Below are 15,869 nucleotides of genomic sequence, written 5' to 3' on the forward strand. Positions count from 1 at the left end.
GAAACAGCAGCATGCCTCCTTCCTCACAGCTCTGCACAGCTACACTCTGGTTGCCTTTGTCCGCGGAGCTAGCTACATTCTTTGTGTGCACACCCCTAAGTCAACCGTCCTGTACACAGAACTTTGCCCATATTTTACCTTTTAAAAAATATGTCCCAAAAAAGTAGATGTCTACCCATTTCTTCCTGGCAATGGCCTTTTCCCAGACCTGTCCGTAATCTTAAACGCACCAGGCATTTTTTGGTCCCTTAGGAGCAAATATAAAAATTGCCTGTTTAGCCTTGTGGCGTGGGCAATATAAGGGAGGGTCCACTTTAAAGCATGCAACAGAGCATGCATAATGGGTTTCCCTTTTAAAAGCACGGTAGACCAAAAATAAACCTGAGAAAGGGCAGCTGTGGAGTTTGAACATGTGGAAAACTCCACGGGCGGCCGTTATGTAACAAGGAACATGCTAACTATTTCACACTTTTGGATGAACTTCCAACTCCGACACGTGAAAAGCTAAGGACACAAAACACACCTTGGCTCTCCGAGGAGCAAACGGCTCCCACTGAGCAGGGGCCAGAGCTATTGCTCAAATCGGAGACCGGCCCTCCAGCACCACTCGATTGCTTTTTTACCCTCCTATCTTACTGCTTTTTTTTAACCCTCGCGTCCCAGGCGGGGCAGGCGAACCCCATCTCCCCGGAGCGCCTCTTCGGCTGCTTCTCTCCAATCCAGAAACCTCCCAAATCTCCCCACCTCTAGGCTGCAAACCCCAAAAGTTTTGCGGCAAAGGGGGCAAGAGAGGAGCCGGTGCCAGGCCGGCGTGGCCCACCCGCCCCGGGGCCCGCACCTCCCGCCCCGGGGCTCCCCGCCTGCGGGACAGCTGGCCGTGGCCACGGACCAGACACAAAGCCGATCAATCCCGGCGGCGGGGGTGGGGGCGACCCTCCGCCGCTTCCCTTCCGCTCCTCGCCTCCCCTCGCTCCCTCCTTAGGACCCAGCCGACACCTCCTCCGGCTTCCACGGCCCACCCCTCTCACCCACCCGCTACCCCCCAAGAAAGAAAGGCCCAGACCCCCATCCCAGGGCTGGGGAAGACCGGCCAGGGGCAGCCAGCGCAGAGGGCGCCCCAGGCTGGGAGAAACTGACGTAGCATCTGCGTTGGCCCCTCCCTCCCATCCCTTCCCCTCCCCTCCCCTCCCACGGCTCCGGGAGCCTCTCCTCTCCCGCCCCAGAAGTTCAGGGGTCCCCGCTCGGCCTCCCGCGCTCCGGCCGCCGGGACCCTCCGCCTCCGGGAGCAGCCACCTCGGTCCCCGCGAACATGGCGAGGAGGAGCCGCCGCTGCCTCCTGCTGCTGCTGCGCTACCTTGTGGTCGCCCTGGGCTGTGAGTGACTCGGGTGCCTGCACTCGCCCTCGAACCCTCCCGCCCGAGACGCGGCGCCGGTGCAGGGCGGTCTCCGACGCGGGGCGCGGGGGCGTCGCGGGGCATCGGACTGGGCACCCCGCGGGCCGGGAAGCGGGGGTGCGGGCGGGCGCAGGGCGGGGCCCCGAGGACTTGGGCTGACGGTCAGTAGCATCCGATGCAGTCCGTTCTCGTTAGAGAACGTGAGGGGTCCACCCAGCCGGTTCTCTCCCCTCTGGCAAAGTTGGGTTGAGTTTTCCAAGCCCCGGGGACGTGGTCGGAATGCAGAGCTCGGCAGCTACTTGTAAGATGCTGGGATCCCAAGATGGCATCGCTCGCAGGCAGGCGCCGGCCACACCAAGTCTGGGAGGAGGGGGCGGTGAGAGCGTGTCCGGGGCTCCCGAGGGTCCCCGCCGTGCCGGGATGTGCGGGGCCCGCGTGGGGCTGGGGTGAGGGGAGCTCCCGGCTGCTGCGCCCCAATTACTTGTGTCCTCTGCACCTGCACATCTCCATTCAGTGCGGGTCTGGGCGGGGGGCCCCGCCAGCTCTGCGCCCTCCAGGGGACGTCGGAGGGTAGGTTGTTAGAAAGAGGCCGAATGTGGGGGGGTAGGGGGGGAGAAGGAGACATATGTAATACTTTAAGCAATTAAAAAAAAAGAAAGAAAGAAAGAAAAGAAAGAGGCCGAGCGGGGCTGAAGGGTTGAGTGGCGGGTAGACGGGAGGGACGTGTCCCAAAGCCGCTTTCACGGGATGGTTCTAAACAGGATTTTCAAGGATTCGAGGTTCATGAGATTTTAAGTCCTGAGGACGTTTCCTATTTTGTTTTCTTCCCGTTAACTTTTTAGGAAAATGGAGGAAATGACACTGGATCTTAAGCACTTCAGCAATGAAGTCCTTTTTCTTTCGTATTTTTTTTTTTCCTTTTGGTCATTTTTCTTTCCTTTTCTTTTTCTTTCTTTCTTTTTTTTTTTTTAAATAGAATAAGTTATTGTTGCTATTCAAGTTCTGGTAAGAGAATATTTAAAATAACCTGCCAGATGAGCGTCTAATACCATAATGAGATGACTTTTTCTCGCGCTCTTATTGCCGAAGTGAGTATTGCTCAGCTGAGTGTGATGGGAGCTCTGGCCCCTTAGAGAGGGAGAAGGTGCAGGTGGTGTCAGTAACCGGGCCCATGCTGACCTATATGATAGAAAATCACACCGGGAAGCCAAGCTTCACAATCAAACCAGGATATCATTTTGCAATATCAAGTGGTGTTACTTTGAAGACATAGAGAACAAAATGCACTAATGCTGAAAGGCAACGAAGAGTCAGGCTGGAGGAACTGTAATGAGGCTGCTGAGAAAGTTGTGTATTCGTGGACCATCCTAAATTTCAAATAAAACAGACTGTGACTTCAGTGTAGAATTGTCACTAGTTAACATCAGAGAAAACGGTTTCCGTGTGCGATTCTTATTCAGTCATCAGAATAGAAAGGATACACCCCAAGTCTGCGAATTGTAGCCAAGAAACAACCAACACAGGCTTGGGTGGATGGGCAGGGTTACCTTCTCCTCAAGCGTTGGGTAAATCTCACACTTTGGCTCCTTTAACCCTGATTCCTACAGGGAATGAATGTGGAGGTGTGTGGGGTCTTTTCTATTTTGTTCCTGGGACGCCCAAAGGCCTGACATTGCAAGAATGTCTTCTTTTCTTTGTCTTCTTAAAATACACTTTTAAAATTTATAACAATTTAGGTTTAAAGAGAAATTGCTAAGATAGTATAGAGAATTCCTATTATACAACACCCACTTTCCCCTATTGCTAACATTTTACATTAGTATGATACATTTGTCACAATTAATGAACCAATATTAATATATTAACTAAAGTGCACACCTATATTTCCTATAGTCTTACCTAATGCCTTTTTGTTGTTGTTCCAGGATTTCATCCAGGATACCATATTACATGCAACAGTTATGTCTCCTTAGGCTCCTCTTAGCTGTGACAGGCTCAGGCTTCCCTTGTTTCTTATGTGAAGTATTTTGTAGAATGCCCCTCAACTGGTATTTCTCTGTTGCTTTTCTTAGAACTAGACTTAATGGTTGGGGGAGTTTTTGGGGGTGTTGTTTTGCAGGAAGGTCGCAGATGTAAAGTGGCATTTTCATCATATTACCCTAAGGCAGTGGTTCTCAACCTGCTGGCCCTTTAAATACAGTCCCTCATGTTGTGACCCAACCATAAAATTATTTTCGTTGCTACTTCATAACTGTAATGTTGCTACTGTAATGAATCATCATGTAAATATCTGATATGCAGGATGGTCTTAGGCGACCCCTGTGAAAGGGTCGTTCGACCGCCAAAGGGGTCTCGACCCACAGGTTGAGAACCACTGCCCTCAGGGTACATACAGGGTGTCCTCAAAAAATGTATACCCATCTTAAATAATTAATAATTATTTAGGTTAATTATTCCATGGGTTAAATCTGAAAAGAAAGAAACATCAATCGAGCTATCAAAAAACAAAGAAATGTGTGTATACATTTTTTGGGACACCCCATACTATGAATATGGCTTATCATTGTTATTGTTAACCTTCATCACCTAGATGAGGTAATATGTATCAGGTTTGTCCACAGGTTATCTCTTTTTTTCCCTTTCACACTATTATTTTTTTAAGGTAAGTCATTAGGTACAAATCCCACTTTAAGGAAGAAGAGTTGTGCTCCACATCCTTGAGGGTGGAGTATCTCCTAAATTATTGGAATTCTCCTTGGGAGATGTGTCTACCTCTCATTCATTTATTCATTCATTTATTTATTCATTCATTTCTATATCAGTATGCACTCATGAACATTTATTTTATACTTTGGATTATAGTCCAATACTATTTTATTTATTTTAGTCCTCAGGTTATTTCAACTTTGGCATTGAGTTTTTTCAGTTGGTTCCTTATGTCCCTTTGACATATCCCCAACATACACACACACACACACACACACACACACACACGTTTTCAACATTACTTTTCTTTCTCGCATCACAAAGTGTTCCACACTGATCTTGTATATGTTCTGCTCTGGTCCCAGAATCAGCCATAACTCCAAAGAATCCCTGGTTTCTTTCATTGCCAAATGGTATTAGAAACCGAAATCTGGGCAGGAGGTATGTATACTCGTTGCTAGTAGAGTGTTGTTGAAAAACAGGAATTTTTTCAGGGCTGTTTCGCTCTACAATCCTATTTATGACCTATCCACTCATGTCCAGATCCAGAAACAGTGTGTTGAAAGCTCCCATGTATATCAGACACTTTTCTAAGGACTTTCTTGTATATCTCTTTTTAAGGTCTCAACCAACTCATGAGAAGGAACGTATAACTTATACCCATAGTGACCCCAAGGCTCAGGAAAGCTAAGTTGCTTGTCTAAGCCCACTTATCGAGGCTGGAAAGAGATAGAACTGGAATTTAAAGACCTGAGAATTTTTTTTATGGATAGCTGGACTTCTTATCTTTCTATCTGAGTACTTAATCCTTTTGCTTTCTTTATTCAAGAAAAGAGTGGAGTAGACTTAGTGGAATTAGTGGCTTTCTTATGTTCTAATTACATACTTATATTTTTAACATTCATCCAAATATAATTGTACCACTCTTCTGTCTCAATCTTATCATGTACAATACCATGCTTATTCATTTTTTATTTCTGTGTGTCTTCCTTTGTAGTCTGGACGATTATTTTTGTTCTTGCTGCTGTTATTTAAACTATGCTTTCAGTGTATCTGTTGATATATGGACATTTATTTGTGTTTTCAGTTGAATTATATTTTTATTTCTCACCAAAATGGAAGCTGCATAAGGTAGAGAATTTATTGGCATTTGCTCACCACTGGAAGAGGTCCAGGGCTGAGCAAAGTGTCTGGTATAAATAAATGCGTGTTGATTTGGGGATGAGTTAGAGTGGGTGGAAGAAATGGGAGAAAATAATGATTATATTCTAAATCATGAAGCCCTAAGTAGGTGGGATGTCAGTTTTCTCTAAGGTGATATTTAAGCTGATACCTCAAAAAAACAAAAGAAGTGAATGTTTAGTATGAGAGGTAGGAGGACGGGGAAGAAGATGTCCATGCATTCTGGTATCTTTCAAACCCAAGGAGTTGCATGTGAATGAGAGCAGTGTGCTGTTGTTGACTCTGCATGTCTGGCAGTAGTGGTCCTTCTATTGGACTGGAACCTAAGCCAGTCAACTTGGCCTGAATCATCTGTAATCTCTCAGCAGCTGATAAGGACTGTGGGGTGAGGGTGGGCGGGAGTCTGGCTCTTCTGTACAATTACAAGGTTCCTCCTCTGTGGTGGAACTGACCCAAAATAGCAACTAGGAGAGTTCTGCCCCCTGTAAACATTGTTAAGAACAAAGCTTTATAGTGAAGAGAACTGGTTCCATCCTGCCATGGACATCTTATCTGATGAACATAAAGGTCAAACTGGGCTTGCTGGTAGACCCGATAACCATTTCCAGACAGCAACAGAAATGACCTTTTAAAAAAGCCAAGTCCTGGCCAGTGTGGCTCAGTTGGTTTGAATGTCATCCCGTGCACTGAAAGGTCACCAGTTCGATTCCCAGTCAGGACACATACCCAGGTTGCGGGTTTGATCCCTGGTCTGGGTGTGTGTGGAGGCAACCAATTGCTGTTACTCTTTCACATCAATGTTTCTCTCTCTCTCCCTCTCTCCCCCTTCCTCTCTCTCTAAAATCAATAAAAACTTTTTTTTTAAATGGCAAAACAAAAACATCAGCATAAATAGAACCTGGAGTTTCCTAAGGCTGAAAAGACTCATTATTCCTCCACATGAGTAGTTTAATGAGAGGAGCTCATGTGAATTTACATGTGCTTGCTCTACCCATGCTTTCCATCGCTTTGGTTCTCTCCTGGGGATCTTTTGGGTGGAGAAGATGTCTTGGACCATAGACACTAGAGGCAACTTCTATTGTTGGCAAGCAGACGGGCAGAAAACAGTAAAGGCCATCATTTAAAATATCAATTCTTTTCATCTCATAGCAAATAAGGGCACTAATTATGAGTCAGTACTTCGGTATAGTTGTACTGCCAGATTGATGTTTTGAGGAAGATGAGGGTGAGGATGGAAAGGGAGACTCGGAATTGGAGTCAAGTGCTTTTTTTTAGCAAAAGCAGAAAAAATAAACTTTGAACAACTTAAAGCGAGGCAATGTTTTCTTGGAAGGTGTTACTGCTAACCAGGCAAGAACTCAGAAGAACAAGCCAGCTGTATTAGTTTCTTATTGCTGTAGTAACAAATTATTAAAAATTTACTACAACACGAATTTATTATCTTAAAGGTATAGAGGTCAGAAGTCCAAAATAGGCTAGCATCAAGGTATGGGAAGGGCAGCGTTTCTTCTGGAGGCTCTAGAGCAGTGGTTCTCAACCTTCCTAATGCCGAGACCCTTTAATACAGTTCCTCATGTTGTGGACCCCCAACCATAAAATTATTTTTGTTGCTACTTCATAACTGTAATTTTGCTACTGTTATGAATCGTAATGTAAATATCTGATATGCAGGATGTATTTTCATGGTTACAAATTGAACATAATTAAAGCATAGTGATTAATCACAAAAACAATATGTAATTATATATGTGTTTTCCAATGGTCTTTGGTGACCCCTGTAAAAGGGTCGTTCGACCCCCAAAGGGGTCGTGACCCACAGGTTGAGAACCGCTGCTCTAGAGAGACTTTTCATGCCTTTTCCAGCTTCTTGTGGCCACCTGTTCATGGCCCTATTCCTCCAGACTCAAAGCCAGCAATGCCAGGCTCCATAACCCTGGTTCTCTCTCCTGCCTCCCTCTTCCAGAAGAACCCTTGGTAGATACATGGGCCCACCATGATCATCCTGGATAGTCTGCTCATCTCAGGTCAGCTGGTTAGCAACTTTAATTCTGTCTACAGCCTTAATTCCTACTTACCGTGTAAGGTAACATACTCACAGGTTCCTGGGAGTAAGATGTGGACATCTTTGAGGGACCATTATTCTGCCTACCACACCAACCCAAACGAGGATATGCACAGCCACTGTGTCATCAATATTGTGGCCAAGAATATTCTAGATCCCATGGAGCACTGGTAACTTTTACCTTTAAGTTATAAGTCATAGGTTTATATATGTACTAGAGGCTCGGTGCACGAAATTTGTGGGGGGGGGGGCGGGGGGTGTCCCTCAGCCTGGCCTGCACCTGCAGAGATTGGGCCTAAACCAGCAGTTGGATATCCCTCTCACAATCCAGGACTGCTGGCTCCTAACCACTCCCCTGCCTGCCTGCCTGCCTGATTGCCTCCTAACCGCTCCCCTGCCAGCCTGATTGACACCTAACTGCTCCCCTGCCAGCCCGATGGCCCCCAACTGCCCTCCCCTGCCGGCCCAATCACCCACAAATTCCCTCCCCTATCGACCCAATCGCCCCCACCTGCCCTCCCCTGCCATGACCCGCATCCTCCACTGGGACCCGCCTCCTCTGTGTAAGGCAGCAGAGACGCTGGGACCAGCCTCCTCCGCATTGTGCGAAGCTGCAGGTCCCCCAGGCCTCCCTCACCACGTGGAACAGCTGCCAGGCCCCTCCTCCGCTAGCATGCGGCCATCTTGTGACAACGCCACACACGAGAACCACCTAGACTTTTATTAGTATATAGATATATAGATATATAGATATATAGATATATAGATAGGTATATATATATATATATATATATATATATATATATATATATTTTGTATTTCAGATTGCATAGTCTAGTGGTAAAGAGCATGTTCTCTGATGCTGGACTCTGTGCTCACTTTCTAGCTGTGTGACCTTGTACAGGCCATTTGACTTGTGCGCGTGTGCCTGTCAGTTACCCACGGGTAATGGTGGGAATCCCAGCATGTTTCCTCCACCCACTCCCCTCCTCACCCCCTTCCCATCTAATCAACAGGCATATATTTACACCTGCTACTAGCCAGGCACTTTGCTCAACCACTGGACATACAGTGGTGAGCACACATCAAGAAATTTCTTTTCTTATGGTGGTTTAGGAAGAATTAAATGTGTGTACATGTATACAGCACATTTAGAAAACTGGTACTGATATTATTGTTAAAATTTGGGGCATTGTAATTAAACATTCACATTCTCACTTAATGGGTTTCCTCCATTTATGGGAGTCCTATCCAAAGACATATAATGGGGTTGCTTCATAATTGTATACTCATTTAAATTGCTTATTTTATTTACTTTTATTATTTTAAGAATTTATTTTAAAATGTGGTTTTATTTTGTTTTGTTTTTTTTGTTGTTGTTAATCCTTACCATAGGATATTTTTCCATTGATTTTTAGAGAGAGTGGAAAGGAAGGACGGGAGAGAGAAAGAGAGAAAGACACATTGATCGGTTACCTCCCATACAAGGGGCCAGGGATCGAACCTACAACCCAGGTATGTGCCCTTGACTAGGAATCAAACCCATGACCCTTCAATGTGCAGGCAGATGCTCTAACCATTGAGCAACACTGGCGAGGGCTTAAAATGTGTTTTTTAAAGTGTTATTATTAAATATACCATCTACATTGATACCCATGTCTATCTATGAAAAGAATATGCTTACTAAGTAAAGAGCCAGTTCAGTTGGAGGCAACAGCACTCACAGACGTCCAAGGGCATGAGCAAGCCTGAAGAGTGTGAGGGAATGAAAGCTCCTTGCTGCCAGGCCTGAGGACAGGGGAGGGCAGAGAGCAGCACCCAGGTGCTGGAGGGCCTTGTGGGACACAGGTAGGATTTTGCATTTATCTTGAAGGCAAAGAGAAACCATTGAAGGTGGTTCAGCATTGAATAGGAGTCAGATTTGCATTTCAAAAAGAGAACACAGTGGATGGGAGATGGAGAATGGGCAGGATGGGGTGGGTGGGTGGGCAGTCGAAGTGGGGAGAGATGCCATTGGAGTGGTCCAGCAATTCATAAGTATTTTCATACAGCTTATTAAAATGTATGTACACACATATACAATTAAACATATACCCACAGACCGTTGTTTTATATTTGAAATACAGTGAATTAAATGAAATCAGGAATTTGAGGAATTCTAAAATCATGTCGCTGTGTTTCTTTCTCTTCAGTTCCCAACATATAAACACGAAACAGTAGCTCTTTTTATCTTCACTCAGTTTTGTTCTCTTTCCCACTCCTGGGTTTGTCTTTTGTTAGTATTAAGTGTTTCCCAGTGTTGGTGCACCCTTAGGTGGGTTATATGATTTGCTTTGATGGAGAGAAGAGTGGCCATCTGTGATACTAAGTGTGTGAATGCATGAGAGAGAGAGGAGAGAGAGAAAGAGAATATGCGTGTGCCCAAATGAATTTCTGCTGACAGGACCACAAAACCCTACTCTCAGCACCTTCAGGCTTCAGGCCAGTGAGCAGGTCAGAACTGTTCTCCAGTTTGAATTGTTCTTACATTTTATTTAATTTTTTAATTTTTTATTTATTGACTAGAGACCCGGTGCACGAAATTTTGTGCACGGGTAGGGTCCATAGGCCTGGCCGCGATCAGGGCCCATCTGCGGGGCGACCAGCAGGGTAATCGGGCCCCCCATCCCCCGCTGGCACCCACCTTGGCCAGCCTGGGGCGTGCGGGCTGGGGGCAGCTCCTGCATTGACCATCTGCCCCCTGGTGGTCAGTACATGTCATAACAACTGGTCGTTCCAACGGTTGTTCTGCTGTTTGGTCTATTTGCGTAGTAGGCTTTTTTTAAATATTTTTTTTTATTGATTTCAGAGAGGAAGGAAGAGGGAGAGAGAGATAGAAACATCCATGATGAGAGAGAATCACTGATCAGCTGCCTCCTGCAAGTCCCCCACTGGGAATTGAGCCCACAACCTGGGCATGTGCCCTTGACTAGAATCGAACCTGGGACCCTTCAGTTCACAGGCCAACGCTCTATCCGCTGAGCCAAACCGGCTAGGGCTAGGCTTTTATTATATAGGATTTGAGAGAGAGAGGGAGAAGTTGATTTGTTGTTCCACATATTTGTGCACTCATTGGTTGATTCTTGCATGTGCCCTGACTGGGAATCGAACCATGACCTCCTGGTTCATAGGTCAATGCTCAACTACTGAGACATACTGGCCGGGCTGTTCTTAAATTTTATACACAGAAAACTCTGCTGGACTTCATCCTATGAAAGTTTCAAGACCTACACTCTGCTCTCCACTGTGTTGGCCCAAAAAGTCTTGAGCAGGTATGCTTGTGAGCTTAACAGACAGGAGTTTTAGCTCCTAACTAGAGTCTTGCCTTTCTCTCAAGTTTTTATTTGTTTTGTTGCATTTTGTTTTGTTTGAGTTTTCCAGATTTTGCAGAGGGACGGTTTGGGACAGATTTGTCTTTATATTTGTACGGAGTAGCCGAGCCTGCGGGCCTTTCTCTGTGTGAGGCATTTTCTGTTTCCTCGCTCTCATTTTGTCACAACAGTCACCTGCTGTTTTTAATTTTAGCGTCGCTCACACTGTAAAAACATGGCAACTGCTTTATTATGGACATAACCGAAGACAAAAAATAGATCATTGTTAAATGCCTTTACTTACATGTTTAAAAATATGTACATGGTAAATTGACACTGCACAGAAAGAATATAAAATGAAAAATACAGTTCCTTTCTAGCCCTCCGACTTCTATCACAAGGAACCCACTCTTAGGTTTCTTGCATGTCGATCTAGAAAAATAGGGGGGAGGGGGCGGTGAAATATAGTTGCAGCGTGTATGATATAGTTTCTTTAAAATTTAAAATCAAAATGGACTCTGCTTATTTTCTTTACCTTTCAATGAGTCAAGTCATATTATGTGTAGTATTCTTCGCCTCCCTGCAAACATTCACTACTAATAAACCGGCAGCCCAAGACTAGGTCTCACAAACAGGACTCATGATCACATCTTAGAGGCCTTTAAAATCCCAAGGCAAAAAGCGGTAGGGGCTACCTTCTAAGTTAAAACCACCAAAAATAAGTCATGAAACAAAGTGATATAGCAAAACAGAGGGAAATACACTCCCCAAAACAGTGACCAAATCTGGGAAGGGACAATCCCAACCCAGACCCAATGGACGAGGCCAAAGAAGGGGTAAGGGCCAACGCCCTGGGTGGACTGAGGCGCCAGCACCAGCTGAGACCGACACACAAGTGCAGGCTGGGCTATTTTTAAAGGAGACCAAGGGAGAAGTAATGGCCACAAATAAAAAGGGAACATGTTGAACTACCGGAAAGTGCTAAATTTGAAAAGGGAGAATGGTGCTAATGTTCTAAGAAATGCTCTCGAGACACTTTAAAATAGGATGGGGTTCAAAGTAGAACTGACACAATGGCATAAACAAGAACTCAAGTGTAAATAGACAGTAATCTATTTAATTCAATATTCAATGAATTAGTCTGTTATTTAATACAATAAGGTAAACATGCAGCGAGCATATCAAAAAATACATATGATAAAAAAATCTACATAAGCTGATTGGACTCATGAGATCATAATTTTTTGGCTCCATATAATGTTTTTGGTTCCAGAACCAGTCAGGTGCTTTTGTGCCCCGTGTGTATGTGTCAGTGGCGGGGGGGAGTGAACCTCTATGCCATTTTACCACGATATGTTTCTCCTCTCCAACGGCCATCATCTCTACGTTGTTGTCATTGTTGCAATGTTCTCCATGTGGCCAGAGGCAATTTCTCTCTGAAGGCCCAACTCCAAAAAAATCCTTACCTCTTCTCAGAAGCCTTCCCAACTCATTTGTTCTTCAAAACCAGTCACCTGCATATTGGATCCCAGTGCTTTGGGTATGTTCCTGGTTCTTTATGGCACTTTTTACATGTGCATCTCTTTGTGTTTTGAGATTGTTGAGGGCAGAGACAACACACCTTTGTGTCTCTAGCACCTAGTGTAGTGCCTAGCACTTAGTGATTCTTTATAGTTAAAGTAGAGGCCCGATGCATGAAATTCATGCAAGGAGCTCGGCCCTCGCAGCCCCAGCTTCATCCAGAAGGTTGTCCAGAAGGACATCCAGAAGGTCGTTCGGCTGTCCGGTCTAATTAGAATATTATGCTTTTATTATTATGGATAGAAGTGAGTAACTGGGTATGTAATGTTGGTTTGTTTCTTGGCTTCATAAAATTACATAACTTATTTTTTAAATATATATATTTTTACTGATTTCAGAGAAAAAGGGAGAGGGAGAGAGAGATAGAAACATCAATGATGAGAGAATGATTGATTGGCTGCCTCCTGCACGTCCCACACTGGGGACCAAGGCTGCAACCTAGGCATGTGCCCTGACCGGGAATCAAACCGTGACCTCCTGGTTCATAATTTAATGCTAAACCACTGAGCCATGCTGGCCAAGCCATAACTTTTTAGTAATTAGAATCCCAGGACACATGTAAATTTAACAGTCCCTAGTGAATGCATAATTTTACTCTTTTCTTAGAACTCCCTCCTTCCTGATTAATTGTGGCCTCCATAGAGTTACAAGGAAATAAGGAGAGTGGTCTGCCTTTTAGGCTGCTGAGACATTTTTCTGATTGCCTGCTGCTTCCTTGAGTTAGTAAGCATTGATTAAAAATAGTACCTCCTCACAAGTTACCTGAGATATCACACAGCATGCGATGTTGGAAAATTGTAAAGGTACTCTCTGGAGCAGGGAACTGCAGCCTTTCCCCATCTTTTTTGACACTTGTTGATGTCACAGCAGTGCATGACTTATAACAGGAAAAAGTTTATAGAGAGATGAGAGCACAGGGCCTGACAAAGTGATCTTTATTTTCAAACTGAAGATGATTCTCCTAGACCAGGGGTGGGCAAACTTTTTGACTCGAGGGCCACAATGGGTTCTTAAACTGGACCGGAGGGCCGGAACAAAAGCATGGATGGAGTGTTTGTGTGAACTAATATAAATTCAAAGTAAACATCATTACATAAAAGGGTACAGTCTTTTTTTTTTTTTAGTTTTATTCATTTCAAACGGGCCGGATCCTGCCCGCGGGCTGTAGTTTGCCCACGGCTGTCCTAGGCGTTCTTGTCCAGTCATCATAGCATCTTCCTGTGGGATCTTGATACCTGGTCATTAGCCTGAAAAATTCTCCCTGAATCTAGGTGAATCATCATCTTGTTCCAAGGGTGTCATCTCAGAGTTCAGCATTCGACAAATGCTTAGAATAGGCACATCCTAAGAATCTCGGCTTTATTGAGCTACTCCCCCAGAAAAGCTTTCTGAAGATGCTGGAATCTTCCAACATCACTGTTGGCAGCACTGTCTTCTAACTTTTTTTGATCCATATCCTACTTCTTATACAAAGAACATAAGTTTCTGGTTATAAATTGTATACATGCATTTCTGTATTGATATAATACATTAATTATCAAAACATACATAAATAAATATCAAGTGAATGAAATTAGCTTCTGGTAGATGTCTTTAGTTTGAATTGATACCTACTCAAATAGTATAGAAAATTGATGTATAGGGTATACTTTAAAATTCCTCAACAACAAAAAGGATATATGAAATAAATGTGGCAGAATCTTTATAACTGTTGAATTCCGATAATAAATACAGAATATGGGGATTTGTTGTTCTGTTCTCTCTGCTTTGGTGGATATTTGAAATTATTCATAATAAAAAAAATGTTAAGCCCATAAAAACAAAAAAGAGAAGAGCATGATAAATATAGAATAGAAATTCTAATATTCCCTTTCTTCACTCCTCTGGATTTTCTTGTATGCCCCACCTTAGAGTCTACTGGTTTACAGAAAAAATAAATAGACCAAAGTGAGTCTACTTGAAATATCTGAAATATGTTTTCCTAAACTCTTCACTTTAACCAAATTTTATTTGAACAGCCCTCTTTTTAATCTATGCAGTCTATTTCACACTAGTAGAAAAATAAAATGCCTTAAACAAACATACACCCTGTCATTAGCTGGAACTCCAAGACACCAGGTTATACAGCAGAGTTTGTTAGTAAATCCACTGTATTAATATAACAGCTACATTTTTATTCTTGATGTAGTGTAGACCTTTCAGTTCATTTCACTTGAAAGGGACTTTAATATTTTATTTCCTAAAATGTAAAAGTAACTATTAGGTTAGTGCATGTTATATTCATGAACTGATGGCAAGAAAAGGTAAATGCAAAAGAGAGCTGATTAAATTCCCATTAAAATTTTTTCTCTGTATTTATTTAATAGAAACTGGTTCAATCAAACCCTTTTGGTCCACCCTCTGGCTCTTGTAAACAAACAAAAACAAAATACTTGTAGGCTTCCTACAGGGTAAGGGTGTGTCCAGCATTGGACATCAACTCAAACACATTTCAAAATTAATCTTACTTTATACAATATTCACTTAATGTTCAAATCCATGTCATTAATAACTTAAATCAAGTACCAAATAAGTTTTTAATATGATTTAATTTCTCATAGTCCTTTAACCCTGAAGATCTTAAGGCTGTCAGGATTCTAGAGAAGAGTGTGGCTATTGGGAAAGAATGGAAGAACTAGAGGCAGTTCTCTGCCCCATTGGAAGTAGCCTAGCGCCTGTGTCAGCAGCTCATGCCCGCCATCAATGCAGCCATTTATGTCAGAAGCTGTTTCCATGCCGGGTTGCATTTTCCCCAAATACACTGTGAATTTATGAGCAAGGGAATGTGATGTCACTAGAGGAAGGAGTTTCACTTCACCTCCTATTCCATTACCTCTCAGTTTTCAAGTGGAAGAAAGATTATACTAGAACCCCCTAATAGAATTTATATTTAGAGTACTCATTTAAAAATATATATATATTGTCTTTTACCTCCTCCGGGGTGGGCTGTGGAAGCCAGAGGAGGTGTTTATAAAAAAAAAAAAATATATATATATATATATATATATATATATATATATATACACACACACACACACACATATATAATTGATTTCAGAGAGGAAGGGAGAGGGGAGAGAGAGATAGAAACAGCAATGATGAGAGAGAATCATTGATAGGCTGCCTCCTATACCCCCCCCCCCCCGCACTGGGAATGGAACCCATAAACTGGGCATGTGCCCTGACCAGGAATCAAATCGTGACCTCCTTATTCATAGATCAATGCTCAACCACTGAGTCACACAGGCCGGGCAGAGTACTGATCATTTTAACAAACAAGTTGGATCTCTCTCGATTGTACTATTTCATACATTCAACTATTTACCTTTCACAGTGAGATACCAAGATCTCTGCTGAGTGACAATGAGACCATCAAGACTAGCCTTTTTCATCATGTGGGCTACATTGAGGAACTATATTCCTGGTTATTAGAAAATAAATGACAGATAATTTTGGAAGTAGGATACAGAAATACTTCCTTTATAGAGCAAAGCTGTCTCACCCATGAGTGTGTTGCATACAAATGTTTCTTTTCAGAGGACAACAGACTGATAA

At 43.5% G+C, this 15,869-nt stretch overlaps 1 protein-coding gene across 2 annotated transcripts in view; it reads left to right on the top strand.

Annotated features, from left to right (window-relative positions):
- The first annotated feature begins 1,173 nt into the window (after nucleotides 1-1,173).
- Nucleotides 1,174-15,869, top strand: part of JAM2 (junctional adhesion molecule 2) — a 52,353-nt gene continuing 37,657 nt past the window's right edge. Inside the window, exon 1 of one of the 2 annotated variants that reach the window (XM_070406995.1) lies at nucleotides 1,174-1,373. In XM_070406995.1, coding sequence (XP_070263096.1) covers nucleotides 1,310-1,373 — 64 coding nt within the window. In that variant the 5' untranslated portion in view covers nucleotides 1,174-1,309. The remainder of the gene's footprint in view (nucleotides 1,374-15,869) is intronic. The other variant, XM_070406994.1, reaches the window with a different exon arrangement.

This window comes from Myotis yumanensis, unplaced genomic scaffold (genome assembly GCF_028538775.1).
Source record: "Myotis yumanensis isolate MYYU_CA2020_CCGP unplaced genomic scaffold, mMyoYum1.0.hap1 SCAF_2, whole genome shotgun sequence".
Lineage (NCBI taxonomy): Eukaryota > Metazoa > Chordata > Mammalia > Chiroptera > Vespertilionidae > Myotis > Myotis yumanensis.